The sequence below is a fragment of the Gallinula chloropus genome (genome assembly GCF_964237585.1).
Source record: "Gallinula chloropus genome assembly, chromosome: 4".
In the NCBI taxonomy this organism is placed as follows: Eukaryota; Metazoa; Chordata; class Aves; order Gruiformes; family Rallidae; genus Gallinula; species Gallinula chloropus.
This window is the reverse complement of record NC_140088.1, coordinates 44,820,737-44,842,255: the sequence shown is the minus strand read 5'-3', so window position 1 is coordinate 44,842,255 and position 21,519 is coordinate 44,820,737. Positions and strand designations below refer to the sequence as shown.

The 21,519-nt window shown below is 46.6% G+C and overlaps 1 protein-coding gene across 3 annotated transcripts in view; it reads left to right on the top strand.

Annotated features, from left to right (window-relative positions):
- Window positions 1–20,264: 20,264 nt before the first annotated feature.
- Window positions 20,265–21,519, top strand: part of DPF3 (double PHD fingers 3) — a gene marked incomplete at both ends in the record, with an annotated part of 172,852 nt that continues 171,597 nt past the window's right edge. For 2 of the 3 annotated variants that reach the window (XM_084263873.1, XM_084263874.1), the window contains one exon: window positions 20,280–20,311. In XM_084263873.1, the coding sequence (XP_084119999.1) occupies window positions 20,280–20,311 (32 nt within the window). Of the gene's footprint in view, window positions 20,312–21,519 lie in introns of all 3 variants that reach the window. The other variant, XM_084263872.1, reaches the window with a different exon arrangement.

Here is a 21,519-nt window from a genome sequence, read left to right as displayed (position 1 = left end):
GTCTGTGTCCACACCTATATCATAGAATCAATCCATCCCCCTTGTCCTGCCATTGTCTGCCCTTTTTAAAAGTTGATTCCCCTCCTGTTTCTCTGCTCCCTTCAGGGACTGGAAGGCTGCAATGAGGTCCCCCCACAGCCTTCTCTTCTCCAGGCTGAACAAGCCCAGCTCCCTCAGCCTCTCTTCGTAGTGGAGGTGCTCCAGCCCTCGTGGCCTCCTCTGAACCCTCTCCAACAGTTTCACATCTTTCTTGTATTGGGGCCCCCAGGTCTGGACACAGGACTCCAGCTGAGGCCTCACAGGGCAGAGTAGAGAGTACATGAGCACATCCTAGTCTACAAAACCAGGACTTCATTGCCTTGTATTTCTGTGTGTGGCTGAGAGAATGCTAATTTGGAGGCATGAGATTTGCAAATGCTTTTGACCACAGAGGTGTGGGTGCTCTGCTGGGTTTCCTGTGGCACTGTAGGTCTGTCATCAGTCAGTTCGAAACACAAACTGGCCCCTTCGTTAGAATTTTAGTGCTTTTGCCAAAGGTAAAAGATCACATCTGCAGATGGTAAAAGGCTATGTGGAGCAAGTAGGGGTGGTGACAAGGGTTTATGCTACTGTACCACAGAGGTGGAAGCAGACCTTATGTTCCTTGCAGAGCTGTTCTAGTGCACAATATCCTGATGGTAGGGGGAAAACTTTGGACTGGAAGGTTAAGTTCGTGGTATAAATAACGTTGTCTTTAGAGCAGTGGCAGCTGGCAGCTTTTTCATTTCTCCTCCAGACTCATTTGTTCAGCTTGTGGGTCTCTGATACACAGAGTGCTGGGTGCTTAGCCTCGTATTTAAAAATTGCCAGTGAGAAGAACCAGTCAGCATCTCCAATGAAGTATTTCCTTTCAGCGTCAAAACCATCATGCTGCTCTGTATTCTCCCTTGGCTGCTTTGGGTGTAAGACTGTACTTTTATACAGAGAAGAGGTGAGCTGTTTTGCTTTCACACATCAATAGCAGATGTTGGGGGCTCTGACAGTTGATTTCCCACTGGGAGAAAAATTGGTGACACAGACCATAGGAATCATGTTTTTAAGGAGGGTTTTTTTCCCTAATATTAAATACACAAGGGTTTGAACAGATGTAGAAACAATGATAATACAGGAAAAAAACCCTTCTCCAGAACCATCAGTCTGGAAATTGGTGTTTTGCTTTCAGAAAGAAACCCTTTATCTTTGAAGTTTATAACAACTTAACTACAGACACGGTGTCACAGGGCTACTAATGCCTCATTTCTCAGTCTATATCCTGCTCCCCTCCAAAGGGAAGTAATTGGCAAGACCTGTGTGCAGGGAGCTTTCTACTGGTGTGTGGTAAATGAACACAGGGCTGTCTTGGAGCATGAGCTTCCTCAGCTGTCTTGCCTGCATTGTGTGCTAGACATGTACCTTGTGAAGGTCCTGTTTGAATGATGCAACAGTGACCGACTTAGACTTCACTCTTGTCTTCCAACATGTGTGGTGGAATTCCTTGTTTCAAGTAGGGATCTGATCAATGTTTATAAATATCTGAAGTGTGGGACACAGAGGGACATGGCCAGCCTCTTCTAAGTGTCTGTGGGGACAGGACAAGGGGCAATGGCCTCAAGTTGGAGCACAGGAAGTTCTGCACCAATCTGGGGAAGAACTTTTACACAGTGAGGGTGACAGAGTCCTGGGACAGGCTGCCCAGGGGGGTGTGGAGTCTCCTTCTCTGGAGATACTCAAGACCCATCTGGATGCCTCCCTGTGCAACCAGTCCTGGAGACTCTGCTTTGGCAGGGGGGTTGGATGAGATGATCTCTGGAGGTCCCTTCCAACCCCTACGATTCTGTGTGATTCTGTGAAGTGGGTTGGGGGGTGTTGGTGTCTTCCCCACCCCCTTTTTTTTTTTTTTTTTTTAAAGAAAAGGGAATTAAAGTTTTATGAGATAAGAGTTATTCCTTCTGAATCCTCTCTCAGGGAGAACATGCAGGAGGAAGAAGCTCAGCCCAACTTATGCAGACTAGTGTGGGAGGCTTCCTGTTATTGAGGTGTAAAGTATCAAGAGTAAGTTTCTTGTCGGGTCTTTTAGCAGCACCTCCTGAAGAAAGAAAAGTGAGAGGAGGGAAGGTTACCATGGAAAATCACCCTCCATATCAGTACATTCTGCAGGGGGTGTGTGTGGGTTCTTTGATTTGTTTGGTGGGAGGGGGAAGGGTTTGGAGGGAAGTTAAGGACAACAATCTACAGATACCTGGTCTTATAATGATACTGTATATTGTCTGCCCATGTCTTGATTACTATTTATATGCTGTTTCATGTTCTGGATACTTCCAGGTGCATCATTGTGGCCTCAGTCTTAAATTTTATTCTTACACTACAGTGCCTTTGGTCATTCTAATTGCATGTGTATACTGATATTTATGATTGACCTTGGCATTCCCTTCAACCTGCTAGAATGCCTGTTTCACATCTCCTAGGTGGCACCATAGACTGTGCTTCATGGAGCCCTTCTAGCAGCTGGTTTTCAGAATGCTGCTCTTCTGGGCACTGAATAGAAGTCAGGAGCAGCAAGCTGTAGTCAGTTGTAATTATCAGTACAGACATTAGCCTGTAGATTTCAGTAGGTGTACCTAGTGCAGAAGTCTGCCCATGGGAATAGCACTGCTGGATCTGTCCCACAGCTACAAACCAAGACAATTAACTTCCTGCACAGTTTATAATCTGTCATTTCTCGGGGGGGGCTGGGGGGAAGATATTTTTAGACCAAGATGTGCAACACTTACATGGAAACAATGAACTGTTTCTGGATATAAATATTGGATAAATGATTAAATTAAAACTACTGATAGGGTAGTCTTAGCGATATTTTGTAAGAAGGTCTTCAAATGTCTAAAGACAGCCTGAACTACTTGTGTGCTTTCTGGAACTGAAGTAGTAATGGTTTCCTATACGAGATGTATCAGTTCGCAGTTCCAAAAAAACCCCACCCCAAGCCCAACCAAGGAAACTTTAGCTCTCAGCTTAATTGGATGGAAATCGAAACAGGAGGTAGGATATAGAAGATGGTTTATGGGCTTGGTTGAGCTATCATTTCCCTGAGCAAAGCACTTTCTAATTGGGAGCTGGAAAGCCCTGCATGGCCCAAGGAAAGAAGAATAGCTAAAGTAACTGTCTGTAGGATAATACCAATTCTGTGTTATAACCTTGTGGGAAATCAGGAAGGATGATAGAACTCTGTATGAAATGGTTAAGAGCTTCCAGAGGCTTTAAGAGGCTACCAGACCATGGGGTTTAAGCTTTATTAATTACCTGGCAAGATGTAATTGTGTGAGATGTGTAGATTTTGTGCTTGGGTTTTTTAACCTTTTCCCTACTCGGGTAACAATTGGGTGGAAGTTGGCTAATAGCATTTATTTCTTTCCTTTATAAAATATGCCTGCTTTCTTAAAGCTAGCAGTGCAATTATGTCAGCTAGTAGAGCATCCTCACCTTGAATACTGACTGTACTGTATCACCTCTGTTCAGAATGCCAAATATGAAAGAAAAGGAAGATTACAATGTGTGCAAGGTCAAAATCCAGGAGAACTTCTGTGAAAGAAGTAACATAAAGGGTGAGTGTTACACAGTGATAAATCAGTGAAGTAAAATTGCCTCCCACAGGTTCTGGGCAAAATTAAAATAGCACATGAATGTCTTTATACAGTGTAGCTCTGCATGTGTACAGTGTCCTACAGACAAGTACTTCTGACTTGAGGAGATTGTTCTCTAAAGACTTCTAGGAGGAATACAAGTATTCAGTAACCTTTCTCACAGGCAGTTGCATCCGTTCATAGTCATCTGTCTGAGCCCTGTAAAATGAGGGAGGATCCTTTGGGGCAGAAATTTTAAGAATTGATTTGACAAGTTTCAAAAATAAAAAAAGCAACTAAACAACCATCTCCCCCCCAAAAAAACTGACCCAGAACCAAAAAACAACCAGAAAAAAAGCCACCAAGTTAAGTGGAGATGAAAGAAATAAGGCAAAATATTTTGAGATAATCTATATTTTGTTTTGGCATTATTTTTTTGACCTACATGGAATTCAAACCAGAGATGGGGCTGGCTCACCAAGGTATTGGTTCTGAATCTTAGAAGAATCTGATAATTGATAGTTGTATGTGGGAAACATTTACTTCTCAGGAATATCGCATGACAGGAGGCTAAAAAAGCTTATGTTGGGTAAATAACTGAAAGCGGGACTTCAGAGCTAAAATAAATGTTACACTCAGGTGTAGACCTGTTACTTAAGCTTTTTTTCCCCTTGGGGACAGCATATATACTGTATGTGTTTGGCAATCCAGAGGTATAATCTGAGTAATTTAAACAGTGACTGCACTGAAGGATGATGCCAGTGTCATTGAAGAAAATCAGAGTGCCTTAGAAACTTTGCTAAATAATTAAAACCACAGTTGCCTAACCAGGAAAAAAGTCCAAAACACCAAAATGAAACAAACAAAACCCCCACAAATCTCCAAACCTGCATATGTCTCTGGATTTTTTGAGATGAAATGGCAGGCATTTAGTCAATCAGAAGGTCATGGGTTGCAAAGTAGACACTTTTCTCTGAAAAAAAGTCTTAGGTCCCAGAAATAAAAAAAAAAACCCAAACCCAACTTATTAAAATTATATCCCTTGCCTTTACAGTATAGAATATAATAGTACTTCAGGGTACAGTTGCCTCTAGGCCAGTATGTTTTCCCTGTTTCTGGTAATGGGGAGAAACAGTGATGCTCTGAATGCAAACTGGTATTTTCTGTGTTATGCATCTGGTAATCTGGGGTCTCATCTGGAAAGATTGAAAACCTTTTCATCCAGGAGACTTAAAAAGTCATTGGTTCATTTTTACAGCATTAAACTAATTTTTTACCACGTGCAGGCACAGCATCTTCTTATGAGGAGTTCTGTAACTTAATTGTTAACTTATATGCTAACACAAAACTCTGTGTTTTAGGGGTGAATACTATGCCCCTTCTGGCAGTCGTGACATTACAGACTTCTAATACAAGCCAGCTTGGCCATCTCTTCTAGCCTGAGGAGTTAACATCATCTTTCTCCTGAACTTTTGTTCATACCAACTGACTGTACATAAATGGTTCTATACCTTTGACTATCCTCATTATTCCTCTTTCTGCCTTTCTAAACTCTTGGAGACTGTACAGAATAGGTCAGAACTAGGCTCTCCATAGGTTCTTCTGTTGTGGCACAGTGCCTAGAGTGTGCTGTCTTTGACCTGTGGTTTGGGAATGGGCTGTTCTCAAATAATTCCCTGTTATACCCTGAGATCTTGTTCTTGACTGAAGTTGTACATGCAAAGTCAGGATTTTTTAACACATCTTGCTTCGCTACACTTGTTACTTGCCATTTTTAATGTCTTAGGACTCACTCTCCCCCATCCCTCTTCCCCCCACCTTCTAGAAACCTCCAAAACAAACAAAATTAAAGATGACTCCTACTGTGTTCAGTTACATGGGAAGAATAAAACTCTCTTCCCCAGCTTCTCTGCAAGGCAATTGGAAAGAGACCTCCTTGAAAACGTACCACTTTACAGTGCCCTTTCAGTGGACTAGGGGGAGAGCGCTTCAGGGGAGAGCTTGGAAAAAAACCCCATTACTTCCAGGTTCCCAATTTTAGTGAGGATGAAATTGCATGGAACACACTAGAAATGTAAAGTGACTTATATTAAATGTTTATAGGCTTTCTGAATTGGTGCAAAACGTTTTGATTGGAAGAAAAAGTTTGATAGGAAAGAGGTTAACTAAGTGTCCCTGATTTCTTTCTGACTGTTGCTGGTAGTGGCAAATGGTGGAACTGGGAACTATGGGAACTGGAAAAGATGTTGTTTAAACACATTTTTTGTGCAGCACATCCACAAAAATGTGGCTGGTCCTAAAGAGGGTAAGAGTTTGGTACTTGGAGTTAAACGTAATTTATTCAGGCTTGGCTTAATGCTGTGGAATCTGGGGGGTCTGTTGTGCTGCTGCTCTGTGGTGAGCTGCAGTAAACAAGGTGTGGTGTAGCAGAAATGGATAACGTTCTGATTGCTTGCTGAATGTCTGCCATGAATACATTCTATTAGGTGTTAGGATAGATAGAATCTAAGGATATAAGCAATGCCATGAAGGTATTGTTTTATCTAAACTGTACCAGTCTTAACATGCTAGATGTATTCCTACCCATTAGGAGGAGTGTTCCAGCTTAAAGTCACCTCCATAGTATTTCTTAAAACATCATTAACAGGCACTACTGGCTTGAGAAAGCAGCTGTTTCCTTTTCTGTTTAAGTTCAGAGATGCCACCAGCATTTACGTTGTATCTGCATGAAAGCTTTGGGTTGATGGCAGCAGTGGAAGGGTAGCTAAGTCAGCATCAAACTCTGGCTCCTTAACCAGCTCTGTTATACCTGCATGGAACAGTGCCCAAGACAATAAATCCTGTTTGATGGCCCAGCAGCTCCTTTCTTGTGTGGAATTATGTGCAGCTTTGTTCACCTGTAAAGCTTACAGTAAGCCTAACACTTGGCTAGTGTAGCTTGTTGTGGTAACTTGGCCCGGCTTGCTCAGCTGGCCAGCCAAACAAGCTGTAGACAGCTCCAGATTTGCTGTGCGTCATGGTGTATCTAGCAAGTAGGCAAGACTGGCCATGGAGTAGGAAGACACGTCCTGATGGATCTGATGCAAAGCCTATTTAAATCTCTGGAATTATTTTTTATGGAATGTGGATTAGGTGCTAAATCCTGGAATGGCATTTAAAGGTTTCTTATCTCAGAACACTCAAATCTCCTGAGACACACAAAGTGCTCCAGCTCATTTTGCTGAGTCGAAACAAGCCCATTGACTTAAAGTATCAAAATGTGTGTTATAGTTTTTGGTAATTTCTAAGTGTTCTGGGTCAGACTTGTGATGTGACTGCCTAAATTAATCTCAGAGATGAATCAGGTGCTGTCTTGTTGTTTTTGGGTGTCGTAACTTGACTATGTCCTTTAATATTCTTGATGTTAATATAAAAATTACAAGACTTAATTTATTTGTACTTTCCACTGCATTTTGTTTCAAGCTGCCATGCCACAGGCTTTCCCGTAGGAGACTCTTTGCATGTGGACAGTGGTCTGGGTTGGTTAACAGCTACTGGCTTTTCATCAGGCTCCATGACAGGTAGGATGTCATCCTACCCTGCTGCCCATCTGTGGCTCGATGTGGTGTGAAGGCTTGGGAGGGTCAACTGGAAAAGCAGGAATTCACTCTGTGTTAGTGTGAGTGGTAAGAAGTGTCCTGCCCAGCTTCCAAAATGCTTGAGAGTAGTGCCAGGTGCATTAATCCTAAGTGGCAAACTCACTACAGCATCCCTTGCACAGAGCTGTCCTTCAAGCTGTGCTCACTTCAGTAGAAGTTGGGCCGAGTAGGACTTGGGATGTTTGGACTGCTGAAGAACTCCACGAAGACAATTGGTTGAGCTGAATATCTTGTTTGCCCTTTATTTTTGAAACAGGAGTGTTTTGCAGTCTGGAAGGGAGAGGGGGGGAAAAAAAGCATTAACTGTTAATGTGGGTTTTTTCTCCTTTAGGGAAAAGAGCTTGTCCATGCTTTGATGGCTGGAAACAGTGCCATAACCTATGGACTCTAAAATAGGAAATATCTGATTTTGAAATAATTTTGCCTTTGTCAAGGGTTTCCACAGGCTGATATTGTTGGGTTTGGCTTTTTTGGGAGCGTTACACTTGTATTTATGGAAGAAATAATTGTAAATACTCTAACTGGCTGCTTTGTGGTATAAGACTTCAACTAAATAAATGTCCTGTATGCTTCTTTGGCTCTATAGGCTGTGACTAACAAATCCCGTGTTATTTGAGACACACATCCAGTAAATCCTGAGTGACCCTGACTACAGGCTGTTAATCTTTCTTTAAAGATCATTGTATGGTGAAAATTTTTTTATAAACTTTTTAAAAGTACCTTGTATGTTTTTCATCCTTCTCTTCTATCTGATTTTTCATGACTAAAAATTTTGGCATGGAAATGCTGCTTTCTGTGTAGGTGTTCCTCTGATCCTTCTGTTTTGTTCTTCACCTGAAGCACCATCATCATCCCTATAAAATCAGAGTTGGCTGCTGTATGAATAATTAAAGTGTTACAAACAGAACTATGATTTCAAGTGAACAGAGCAAAAGCAGATAAAACACTTCAAAAGCTGCCTTTCGAGGACCATCTCTGTACTAGGAAAGCAAAGGGAAAAGAAAAACTAAGAATGCTGTGTATATACCACTGATTTTTTTTTTCAAGTTGTTTTCAGATGTAGTTTTGAGATTGTCCCAAGGCTTCCAGCCTGACTTCAAAGGTTAAACGAGACTCTGTAGATCCGTGCTCCAGCTTGCATGTGCATGCCCAAAATGCTGGAGAGGGACTCTGTGTGTGCGTGTGTGTTTGCACAAAGAATGGTCAAAGCAGGAATCTTGAGGTGTAACCTCTTTGTCCTTGCACTGGTGCCTGTATTCAGTGTTCTGGGGCAAAGCAGACTGGCACACAATAGTCCATCACAGCTATAGACAGATATAATACCAGCTGTGATACGTTTAAAAAAGAAAAGTGGCATTAAGGTTGGAAAGTCAAGCCCTCAAATTCGGGAGATGCCAGCACAAAGGTTTTCTTCAGAGTTTTAATTCAGCTGCTTTGTGGATTGGGAAATAATACAGGTTTCAGTTGCAGGGCCCACCCTTCCTCCGCTTCTCCCCTGTCCAGTTGCCCTTGCCCATTAGCGGAGGGAACCCAGAGAGCTGGGGAGGGCTGGTCTGCCCTCCCTGCTACTTGGTGCAACGCCAACTTCTGCATGAGGATCAAATACCGAAGAAACAGAGACCGAGTCCCTGAGAATTTACTTGCTGCATCCCACCGGGTTCTTGATGGTCTTTTTCTGGGCTTAGGCAGCTGTGAGTGTTTCTTGAACAGTAAATCTGTAAAGCCCCGTGCCTGACACCAGATTCACCGCGTCACCTGGGCTGCGGGGGCGTGGCGGTGTAGGTGTGGTCGCTCAGCCTCACTGCTGGGGGCTTTGGCGCTCCTTGTTTGCTCTCGCTGATGGAAATACCGAAATTGTTCAAGGGCCCGAACTTCAGAAACCGCTTTATCCCGGTTCCCTCCTGCCGCCCGTACAAAACAGAACCAGGGCCAGAAGCTGGGCCCCGCCGCCCGCCCGGCTTCCCGGAGGGCAGCCTTTGCCTGGGGAGGGCTGGGAGCGGGAAGCCCCTCCCGTCGCACGCCCGCACCGCGCCGTCCAGCCTTTGTAAGCGCGGGAGCGCGGATCTGCTGCTGCGCCCGCCGCCGCGTCCCGTCCCGTCCCTGCTGCAGCTCCCGGGCAGCTTTCCATTTGCGTCTGCCTTGGCTTTAGCGCAGCGGAGGAACTCTCCCGCTTGGCGCTGCCGGGGCGCAGACCCACGGTACCGGCCCGGCCCTGCCCGGCCCCGACCCCACACCGCCCCGGCGCGGCGCGGGTACCACGACCAGCCGCCAGGGGGCGGCCCAGCGCCGGGCCCCGCCGTCTTCCCGCCCTCCCTCCTCAGGTGAGCCGGGGCGGCGAGCGCCGAGGTGGAAGGGTGAGGGGGAGGAAGGTGACCTGAGCCGGTTCACGCCCGTAGGTAGTCACTGTACGCAATGAGCGCCGGGTGCTGGTTTTGCCGCACCCACTCGCGTCCTTTTGTCTGGGGAGCAAGCAGACAAACTCAACGACTGCCGTGTGGCCCGACGCGCACGCCTGTTGCTGTCAGCAGCTTTCCGAGTGATTCTTTCATAAGGAAATGCAGTGCGTAGGCCGGCTTCTGCACTCACAGGTGTAAGGATGGGATCACAGAATCGTAGGCGTTGGAAAGGACCTCCAGAGATCATCTTGTCCAACCCCCCTGCCAAAGCAGGGTCCCTAGGACAGGTCACACAGGGAGGCATCCAGACGGGTCTTGAATTTCTCCAGAGAAGGAGACTCCACACCCCCCTGGGCAGCCTGTATAAAAGTTCTTCGCCAGATTGGTGCAGAACTTCCTGTGCTCCAACTTGAGGCCATTGCCCCTTGTCCTGTCCCCACAGACCACTGAAAAGGGGCTGGCCATTTCCCCCTGTGTCCCACACTTCAGATATTGATAAACATTGATCTGATCCCCTCTCAGTCTTCTTTTCTCAAGGCTGAACAGTCCCAGCTCACTCAGCCTTTCCTCATAGGGGAGATGCTCTAGGTCCTTAATCACCTTCGTAGCCCTGCGCTGGACTCTCTCCAGGAGATCCCTGTCTTTTTTATACCAGGGAGCCCAGAACTGGACACATACTCCAGCTGGGGCCTGACCAGGGCAGAAAATGCAGCAGGGGGAAAGAAGGATTTGCCCACCCTGACTTCTACCCCCAACTTTAGATAGTGCCGTTTTCCCTGCTGCTTTGGCTTTATGAGAACAGTGTGCGAAACTGTGCAGAGAAGCTTGCAGAGGCAGCATGTGTATGGTTTAAAACTTCCATAGAAACGTGGATGATGTTCTGCTTTAGTTTGCGCCGCTACAAGTGCAAAGTAAATCTTACTGCACTATAAGCTGGATTTGATTGTGACAGTGTTGGACAACCCTTCTTCCTGTTGAGGCCAGCCTTGGCAGAACCAAGCTTTTGGGTTAGAGTTGCATATTACAAATGGGAACAGAATCTGGCTGGCAGGGATCTTTCTGTTTGGTTTTATAACATCTGTAGCCCAAATAGTCAGCCTTAAGGAGAACAAAGCCAGGCCCCTAAATCCAATAACTCCTAGAGTTGCTGAATGCGGGACACTAGTCATGGGGACCCAGACGTAGTTTAGGCTATGTGAACCTAGGTTTACACAGCAATATTGCAGCACTCAAAAATACTCCAGCTGCTTTTTCAAGGTGTCCTATAGCTATGGGCCCTTAGCCCTCAGTAACTCTGCATTATCTGTATAATCCTACTCTGATTTGGATACTTTTATTAAAATATCCCAATCGCAGCAGCCATTGCTTCCTAAATTATTTTCCAGCCTGTCTGATACTGTGTTGCTTCTCGTCCCAGTCTAGTGTTACACAGCATAGCTCGCCTTTAGGAAGTGAATTGTATTGGTGGTTATGCATAGACCAAGTGTCTTGATGAACTAGGGCCTACCTTTCTTGATACGATTTTTGAAAACAGCATAGGGCTTCCATAAGCCTTTCAGCAGAGGTATTAGGATATTTGTGTAAGAATATGGTCTGGAAACAAAGCTTTAATGGTGGCTTAGTGCGGGTTATCCTTCCCCTGTAATTTCTGATGTATTTGGGGAAAAAAAAAAAGAAAAAGCAGTAACTGCAAAATGAGTGCCTACTGTCCCAGTATTCTTGAAGCTGTGCTAACAAGTAGGCCAGACTTGGATGTCCCCAGCACTCTGGTTTGGAATAGCGCCCAGCTTTGGAATATAACATGCTTACGTTTGTATCTGGAATACTAGTGGGATTCTCATGTTCAATAATCAGAAGGAGGGACCGTGAGTGAGGGAAACAGCTGCATGTCTCTGGCACTAGGCTTTGCATACTGACCCTTGTTGTGTAACCTATGTACTCCAGAAGTTTGAATCCATTTCAGGAGATGGGCATTTATTTAGCTGGGAAAAGTGTTAGCTAGTGAATTATTCCAAGTGTAGAAACAGAGTAAGGGAATCCATCACTTCTCTGATACAAGAGTGAACTTAAGCAATACGTACCTCTCACCCACAGCAAAAGCAAGTACATTTCAGGCCGTTCTGTGCTAGTCCCCTTCCCCCTAAGTGGATTTGGCTAATACCAATGTCTAGCAGAATGACAAGTGTGGATGGTTGTGATTGCTGGAGGAAATTATTATTATGTGGGGAGAGAAAAGGTTATAATAAAAAGGGCTTGGAGAAGAACTAGGCCATGGCTAGGAAAGAGTAAGAAGCTATTGCAAGGACCGAAGGGGAGTGGAAAAGAACACAGGTCAGTTATGCTTGCTGATACCCTTTCTTGAGAGTCATAAACTGGGTAAGATCAATTGTAAGGCTTGATTTTGTGGACATTGACTGCCCAGGATTCCTGAAAGCCAGATTCCTGCTGCTTGTATTTTCTAGTGAGCTGCTGATGCTCGCAGGCAGGGAGAATCTCCCCTTAGAAAATAATTTGGTAAGATCTTCTACTGTGTGCAAGCTGGGACATTGCAGCTGCAATATTGCTCTTTGTAGATGTTTTTATTCTATCAAAATTGTCCTAGTACTTTAAATCATATTTCATAAGGGCTTTAGCCACAGATGCCAGATGGGAGGGAACATTCTGCTATGTGTGAGATGGGCAAACCTTTTGGGTTTTGCAAGTGCGGGCAGAAATTCAACACATGTAAGACACTGTCCTTAGTAGGCAACTGGTCTTACACCTAGTTTTACAAAGTTGTGCTCAGTCTAAAAACTGTAATGCTTGGTCACACCTGAGCATGACAGGTGCCAAAACATTCTAAATGTTAACAGGTTTCCTCGGGTATGTTGGGTGGGAATTTTTCTGATGCTGAAGACACCCATGCCTTCTTCAGATGTGCAGGCTGGCATGCTCCTAGCTGGCTGCTGACCTTTCAAACAAAGCAAATATCATAGGCAGGCACTGGAAGGAATATGAAGGTAGGGAACTCGGGTTTTCTGCGTGTGGCACAGTTGGCGTGATGGAGACCTTAAGTTTTACGTGACGATGTTGCGTTTAGACTTGTATTCTGCTCTAAGTTCTTGGGTAGCAATCCTCTCTCTCCTGCCAGCCTGAGATCTGAAGATGGGTTAAATGTGTAGTATATATGAATGCTACTTGTAGAGATGTGGGGGAAAGAGCGTGTGGTTCATGGACGTGTGGGTTAGGAAGCTTGGGCCTCTTTAGCCTCCTTGAGCTCACCGGAAACAGCTGTTAATTGTGGGCTTTGGAACGGTGCCTGTAGGAACCATCTCTCGTGGATATTGGCATAAATGGTAGCAGTAGTAGGCCCAAGTTAGTAATATACATGAAAGGTGAGGATCTGCCTGGTAAGTCCTGCACAAAGTCTCTGTTGGACAGTCCTACAAATAGCCTAAGAAGCAGCATCAGTGGTAGCAAAACTACGGGCTTTGCACCAAGCGGTATCCTGCTGGCATTCTCCTTTGCTTGGAATTCCCTAATAATCTTTGACAAGTTCTTCTTAGGGCCTTTCTGTTGAGGCAGCAGAGAGTCCCAGAGTCAGCAAAGCCCTGTCAACTCAAGCAAAAGCCTGAGCTTTTTTTTTTTTTTTTTTTTTAAGACTTGACACAAGGGCTTAGATGTGCGAGAAGAATGGCTGGGACGAGCCTTGTACAGCAGAGTTTCCTGCCAGAGAGCTGGCCTCTGCAGTAGAGAGAGGCGTCCTGACAGCAAAGCTGCTCCACCCTTGTTTAAAAACAAACAAACAAACAAGAAAATAAACAAAACCCCCCTAAAAATAATGCACTGCCCTTGTCAACAGTGTTTCTATGTAAGGGATTTTACTGGTGTATCTTTCTCTGTTAAAAGCCTACCAGTGAAGTTCTCTGAAGGGGAGATTTCTGGCTTGAGAGCTGTTGGGCGTGGGGGAGTTTATGTCGCATCAGCTCTGCAAGCAAAGGTTGTTGAGGAGATCTGGAGGAAGGTAAATTTGGCCTGGCTCCACTGTGACATTGACTGCAATGACTTACTCTGACAGGTTCCCGGGATCAATTTTGTGTTACACTAGTGCCTCGTGCCCACTGAAATCTGCAGGTGTCAACCTTTAAAGGTAGGCTTGACCTAAACTGGTATTTGAGGCAGGTTAATTTGAACCTTTCTGCTGTTTCCCTTCTCTACCAAAGTAAAGGTGGATGGGAAATGGAAAAACAAATTTGTGAGACTTTTAAAGCTGTTTCTACTTTGCAGGATTTAAACCATAGCTCAACAAATGGAGTCTTATTTCCCCCTTACTTACATTCTCTTCTGGTGTTTGGCCAATCAATGCAATAAAATGAGCTAGTGCCTTCTTATCCCCTCACTAATTCCAAACTGCTGTTTGGGTGGATGTTTTCCTTTCACCTCAACTACCCCATCAACTTAGGGTTTTGTACTTACTCTGAACTTTTACAAAGTGGAAGACATTTTAAATTACAGATTCTTTTGAAAATAATGGAACAAAACAGAAGGAAAGAAAAAAATTAAAAGCCACAATACTGAAATCATTTTGTACTTACATGGAAGAGGGGGTGAAACCATTGAAGACATTACTAAAATAATTTTTAAAATACTGAAAATATTTTTCGTTTCACAGATAATAGTAAAAAAATTAGCAGGTGAGACATTTTCTGGCTGAAACTAATTTTCAGAGTAGTTTAAAAAAAGACTGATTCAGTTCTAAGCTGTATAACTGCTGTGTGTGCTGCAGAAGTAGCCTACTTCCAATAGCATTTGTTCCCTTGGCCTTATTAAGACCAAAATACACTTTATAAACAAGGAAGCTTGAATACTGAAAGAAAACAAGTTGATACTCTCAAGCTGTGTCTCGCTAGTTCACTTCTGCCTGCTCTGCCAAAAAGAAACAACTCCATAGTGGAATGAGCAGATAGGAATGAATATTTCACTGGGACTTTCTCTGGGGTGGTCTCAGCAGTGACTGAGGGAAAGGTGACGCTGTTCAAATCAGCTGCAAAATCAGAAGTTAACACTCTCTTTGGATGAATGCAGCAGGTTACTTTTGTCTCAGGGTTGTTCATTTTCTCAGGCAGAGTGCTATTCGTTATGCTCAATCCAAATGTTTAACCTGTCTTAGAATCATAATTACAGCCTGTGCTCTGTGCTTATTAGAGGCAAGGTTGATTAGCGAGGTATTGCGTTCTGGTTTTCGCTCACGGGCAAGAGGATGCCCTGTTGCAGTCCTCACAGGCCACGTTTCAAATCTGCCTTTGGAGGTGGTAGGCAGAATCCCCAGACTCCATCCGCAGTGGTGATGAGGAACCTATTCCGAGGGTCAGATCTGTCCATGTAATTATACTGTAATCCAAATGATCTGCTCCCTCTGAGATTCAAGGCACCTTAGAGACAACCTTTTAGTCCTGCACTAGGAATAGATGGAGACAGGAAACAGCGTTATCTCAGATGAGTCCAGGTACACCCCTGTATCCCAGTGATGGAAATAGATGTAAAAATACTTTTCCCTACCTATAGTGCAGGGAAGAGTGAAAGCAAGTCCTAAAGGGTTGATTTTTTACTTCCTCCCACCCCCAGCTAGTTACTTAAAGAAGACAGGGGAACTGTGACTCTGAATGTGTAAATCTGGCGCTTGGTGACTGGAACTCTGGCTTGTCTTTTCTAAATTATAACAGTGATTCCCCCCATGGGGAGGACAACCATAGTTACCATGTCTGTTCTTCAGAGCATATGTCTACCTCTGTTAGTAGATGCCTTTTCCTTGTATTCTCCTTTTAAGGCAGCTTGTTCATAGCATTATTTTCTGTGGTTTTAAGGACAATCTATGATAACATCATAATTGTATGGCAGCCACACTAAATAGATTTTCAGCAGTTTGTTAAACTGGGGGACTGTGTTGAACCAGAATCCGAAACCTTAAGCAGCTGCTGTCTCTCCAAACTTTAGAATACTTCAAATTGAGGGCCTTAATGTACATCTTAATAGTAAAGACTCCTCTCTAGAGTTAAAATATATCTATTTTGTTAGAAGGTCCCATTAAAAAATGAAGGGCCTTGAGTCCAGACCTTGGCACAGCTGTAATTCAGGTGTAATGTGATAGAAAATGGAATCGTGGATGCAAATTAAAACTTTGGGAAGTTGGAATCAGGCCTGAAATAAAGATAGCCTGAAGGCATCCAGAAATTGTTGCTAGAGCTTTAGAAGGGAAATTTGCTTAAAAATAAAAATAAAATTAAAAAATAAAAATTTGAGGTAACTTTTTGAGAATGCAATTCCCAAAGTTGCAAAGAGTGACTCATTGGCACCAATTTTTATGCTGTGTAGCTCCATAGTTATCTTTGTTATGCTGACTGTAAAATTTTTGGTGATGTGTCTGGAGATGGCTGGTGTTGAGTCTGTAACATTGACACTCTGCTATCTTTCCCTCCCCTTTCAGCTAACCAACTATTGGGAAAGATCAAAGAAAGGGAGGAGGAGGGCTGACAAGAAACAGTGTATGAGAGATGCCTGCACAGCTTTAAATAAATAAAAAGGGGTTAAGACTTCAAATCTGTTGCAGGATATCTGTGCATGTGGGGCCCTGTTTTGCTCTAACCAGCTACATTAACAGCACACAGAGCATGCTGTCACATTTATACCTATGTGAATCTGGGTCCTTTGAACATCAATGTGAAGAAAATAGAGTTGTGTATCACTGGAAATATTTTGGAATATTAAAGCTTAAAAAAACCCTCATGTGGCTTCTGGTAGGCGAACACCTCTTTGTCTTTTATGTTTCCCTCCACAGCAAAATTAGATTTGTGGCTTTCAGTGTCAGTGACTAGTTTGTTTCACTTTCCAATTTACAAGAGTTGAGGAATGTGTAAGAACCAAACTTTCCCTCCCACCATAAAAGAACAACTCTACATAAAAACTTAGCGAGATAAAAAGGAAAGCAGGAGACAATAAATGCAGAATAAACCCCCTTCAACAGTGAAAGATCATCAGCCAAAATAAAGCTGTGCAGGGTGAGCAGGAATATTTTCTATACCTTACAGAAAGTATGTAAATATTAATTTTTTTTTTGTTTAATTGAGGTGGATCAGGAGGGTTTCAATATGACATGACACTCCTCAATACAGTGAAAAGATACGACGCTGTTTTTCTTCTACTTGGGTAGAGACCAGCTGCAGTTCCGTATAGAGGACCGGAGGTGAGGCAGTGGATTCTGCCTTCTAAAGCCCTGCTCACTGTAGAAGCAGCGTGCTTAGTCCTGGTGTTAATGCAATGGATTTTACCCTAATACTTTAAAGTCAAAACTTACCCTCCTTTTTTAAAGTTAAATGTTGGCTGTCCAAACAGCTGGCAACCTCTCACTAAAAAACAGGCCCCCCTAGGGGTTTTTATGCCAGATATTTTTTACAGTGTTTATATAATTTTCCTGCAGCCTCCTTGTTACATTTCAGATGGGTCTGAGTAAAAGCATCAGAAGCAAAGTAGGAATGTAAAACTCCTGAAGTTGGGCCTTGGTGTGTATGCAACTGAGGGTGGTTCAGATGTGTTGGTCTTGCGTTGGGGTGTAAAATGACAGTAACATTATTTATTGGTGACTTACGCTAGCCTAAAACCAGAAGAAGATGGGCTATTGTGTAGGTGGACATGGGGGTAACTACAGTGTGGCATGAAAGTTTGAGTAACAGAGGTTTGTGACAGTCCCCTTACTTGCAAACAGCGACTCTATGAACAAGTTATGTAGTTTGTTACCAGTGAAATGCTGCTCAGTGCTCTGTGCCTTTTTTTCCCAGATGAAATGATAATCCAACTGTTGTGGAATTCTACATCAAACATGCTATGGGAAAGTTATATGGAGATATGAGAAAAGCCTGATGTTTTTGTTACCACGGGTGAGTAGTCCTGATATGGCAGTTCTGTCCTTGGGGCGTCTGGGAGATTCCTCTGCAGGAGGCAAGTGCTGTTGACTGATTCTCCTGGCCGCTAACGTGGGGTCTGACTGGGCTATCAACAATCCAAGGTCATCTGTGTCTGTTCTCACCGCTTGTTGCTTGTAGCTGATAAAGGCCCAACGCCTGAATAACAGGAGCAGCAAGGAAAGCACATCTGTGGCTTAATCCCATTTCTGCACTACACTCCCTGCCAAGCTGTGCCAAGAGCTCTTTGCTTGCAGAGCAGGAATGGGCCTATACATCCAACGAAACGGGACTGGGAGGACTCATTAAACTCCTAAATATGAGCTCAAACAGGTTTGGGGTTTTCTTTTAATCCTCTGAAAATGTCACCAGTTTGCATTAGAATATCTCAGGGCTTTCTAGAACGCGGCTGAACTTTGGTGCCTCCTCTCAGTAGCACGAACCTGCCCCCAGTTCAGCAGTGCGATATGGTCCTAGGCTATTTTTAGTTCCGTGTGAAGCAAAGTTGTTGTTGTGCCACAAAAGAATACTGCCCGTCCTAGGGTAACTGCTGACGGGCAGTGGGTGCTGGCCTGTGGGCGATGACTGCGGCAGTCAAAGGAAAGTCAAACCCAGAAGTCCTCCTAATCGCGAGATGTGATAGGGGGTTCCCTGCTCGCTCAGGATCACCAGTTCAGGTGCATGCTAAGCCGTTCGTTTCTTTGCAGCGCGTACATCAAGTGTGTGCTTCTGAAAACTCGGCAGTTTGTGGTTAGCTTTTCCTGTGAGCAGTGAGACAGTACTGAACAGGAGGGTCTAAAGTCACATTCGTCGTCACCTGGGCTACTACTGTGTTAAATAATATAATGTAATATGATAATGGAAACATTCTTAAAGATTGCTTCCCAGAATTGTTTTGGGATAGATCTCAGCATCTTGGCAACTCTCCAGCTGACAGAAAGCTTATTTCTCCTAAGCAGTGCCTGTAACCAAATGGCTTAGATTGCTTTGATGGAAGAGACGATTCCCTCCAGGGATGTATGCTTGGCACAGTATCTAGGTTGACCTAGTAGCTGGAGTAGGCCATGTTTTGGAAAAGGGGACCTTAGACAACTTCTTGCAAAAACTTCTGACAAACCCTTCATGAGGCTGCTGTATTGCTCTCTTCTTCCCTCTTCACTGTGGTATGTCATTTCTCTTTCTGTTCTCCATTGCTCTGCCTTTTCTGCCCCAGCATTAGAAAGTTTTATTTATTCAAATAAAGTTGAGAGAGAGATTTCATTTGTCTTTGCCTTTTAAAGTTTGGCCCACTAACTCAGAAGGATGGTTATTTCTACTTCTGTTAATGCCTGAGCGTCTCACAAACATCATTACTTCCATTCTCTAATACATTAAGTTGTGAATCGACTGGTTCTGCAGTTTCCTCTTTCTGCTGCTGGTTCTACAGCAGTGCATTTAATTGCCTTTAGTTGAGTTTCTTCTGGTTATATAAATGTGGAGAACGAAGAAGCAGGCTTGGGTTTGGTGGTTGTCATGTTTTTTAAAGGGGTAGAGGGTCCCCGAAGGGAAGCAAGACCTTTGACAGAGGGAAGTGTTCTATGGCACGGCGTGGTGTCAGACAAGAGAGAAACTTGGTTTGATTCTGCTGGCGTTGGCACCAAAGTTACGCCGGTGTAGTGCCGTGGACTTCGGTGGATCTACTTCTGGGAGCGAGATCAGGATCGGCACCTTTTAACTCACTCGGGTCACGCTCCGTAATTCACTCGTGAGCTCCTTTAATGAGTCGCAGGTAAGCCCAGACTTCCTGGAGTTCGCTGCCTCCCCAGCCATGGACCCTGCCTGCGTCCTGTCGCGCTCCCCGGCTCCGGCCGCGCTGGCTCGCACGCCGCGGCACCGCACGGCCGGTGAAACGCCGGCCGGGGGTCTCCCCCAGCGCCGTCTCGTCTCCCCGCGCTTCCTTGCGCCGAGAGCCGAGGCGGCTCCTGATGCCGCAGAAGTTGCTCTGTGGAAGGGGAGAGCCGGGGAGAGCCGAGCCGGGCCGAGCCGAACCGGGCCGTCGGTCCGGCCGCCGCGCGTTATGTAAGGGCGCAGGGGCTGCGGGCCGGGATGACTGACAGGGAGAGGGAAATTCCTGGGGGAGGGGGAGCGGGAGCGGCGCTGCCCTGGAGCCGCTGCCAACGCCGGCGGCTCCCCGAGACCTGGCGAGGAGAGCGGCTTCGGAGAAAGGGAGACGGCCCGGGAAGGGCGCTACCGGGGAGCGTGAGGAGCGAGCGGGGCGGCGCGGGCTCCTTCCCCCCGGCGGGGTACGCCGCCTGCGAAACGAGGGGCAGCGACGGCAGCGCGAAGGGACGAGGAGCGAGCCCGGCTTTCCCTCTCCCGGGGGCGGCGAGTTGAAGCCGGAGAGCCGCGGGAAAGTCGCTCCCCGTTCGCCTTCGGCCCCTGGGTGTCCCCCCACGCGGCGCGGCGGCGGCCCCGCCGACGGGCGCTGCCCCTTTAAGACCTGCTCGCCGCCAGTTCCACGGAGAGGGAGTGACCTCTGGGCTTTGACAGCTCCCCTAATAACTAGCAGAGCCCCGGCTCCGCCCGCGGCCTCGGATTGGTCGGCGGGCCGGTATGCCGCGCTCTGATTGGCTGGCCGCTTCCCCTGAGCGAACCTTTAGAACTCCGAGACACAATATTCTGTTACATTGTAGCAAAATGGCGACTGTCATTCACAACCCCCTGAAAGCGTAAGTAGGAATCAAAAATGTACATATTCCGCGTGGTTTAAATATGAAAAAAGGCGCCTTTCCGGCGCCGGCTGCCAGGCTGAGCCGGGTGCCGGCAGCCTCCCGGCGGGTCCCTGCTCCCGCCCTCCTTTCTGCCCCGGCGCCTCGCTCGGGTTTTTGTGCAGCACATCCCGCGGCTCGCGCCGAAATTAGCGAGGGGGAAGAAAATTGTTCGCCTCGCGCGCCGGTTAATTGGTGCCCGGGCGCGGGGAGCTTGGGGGGGGGGGGGGGGAGGGAGGGTAGGAGAGTGAGCTGGAGAGGGGGGTGCGCGGCGGGACGGGGAGGAGGAGGAGGAGGAGGAGGCGGGCTGCCCGCGGCTCCCGGAGCGCGGCGCGGGGACGGCAGCAGTGGCGTCCCGCGGGGCCCCCGCGGGGGTACGCGCAACTGGACGGCGTCCTGCCGCCGCCCGCGGAGGGCTCGCCCAGCCGCCGCGACAGGGTCCGGCCGGGGTGGGGGAAGGACCGACCCCGGGCGGCGGGTGGGGAGGAGGGAGCGGAGGGGAAGGGGTTCGGCGCCTCCGCGCTCCGGCCGCGGCTCAGAGTTGCGCCCGCGGATCTTTGCGGAGTCGGGACGGCTTGGCCAGGGGCAGCGAAGCGGCCCGCCGGGTTCTCGGCGAGGGGAGGGGAGGTTCGGGCGGAGAGCGGGGCGGCGGGGGCACCTCCGGCGCACCTCGGCGGGTGTGCGGGAGAGAGTGGAGCGGACTCCCGGGAAATGAATGACCCGGGACTGCCGGTCGCTGATTTGGGGCAGGAAGTCCCGAGATCTGGTTTGCGTATGACAAGCTTTCGCTTTTCAAAGTGGCAAAGAGAGTTGATCGTGTTTCCATCTTGAGAGTGGGCACCAGCAGCCAAGAGCCGCTCGGGCGGGCGGGATCCCACCCGCCGCTGGTTGACACGCGGGGAGGGAGGGGAGGGAGAGCGGGCGCGGGAGGGGCAGGTGCTCCCGCTCCGGAGATACTCCGGTGCTCCCGGGCTGGAAATGCTCCCGCTTTCGGGGAGAAGACGGGGGGGGGAACGGACCACGGGAGCCGCTTGTCGTCTTCTGGATCACGTCCTTTATTTTCCTTGTGGTCGGCAGCGCAAGCCGTTAATCCCCGAAGGCATTAGGGAGAGTGGGATTTGGCACCGTGCGCGGGGAGAGGAGTTGTCTTAACCTTTTTCAAACGACTT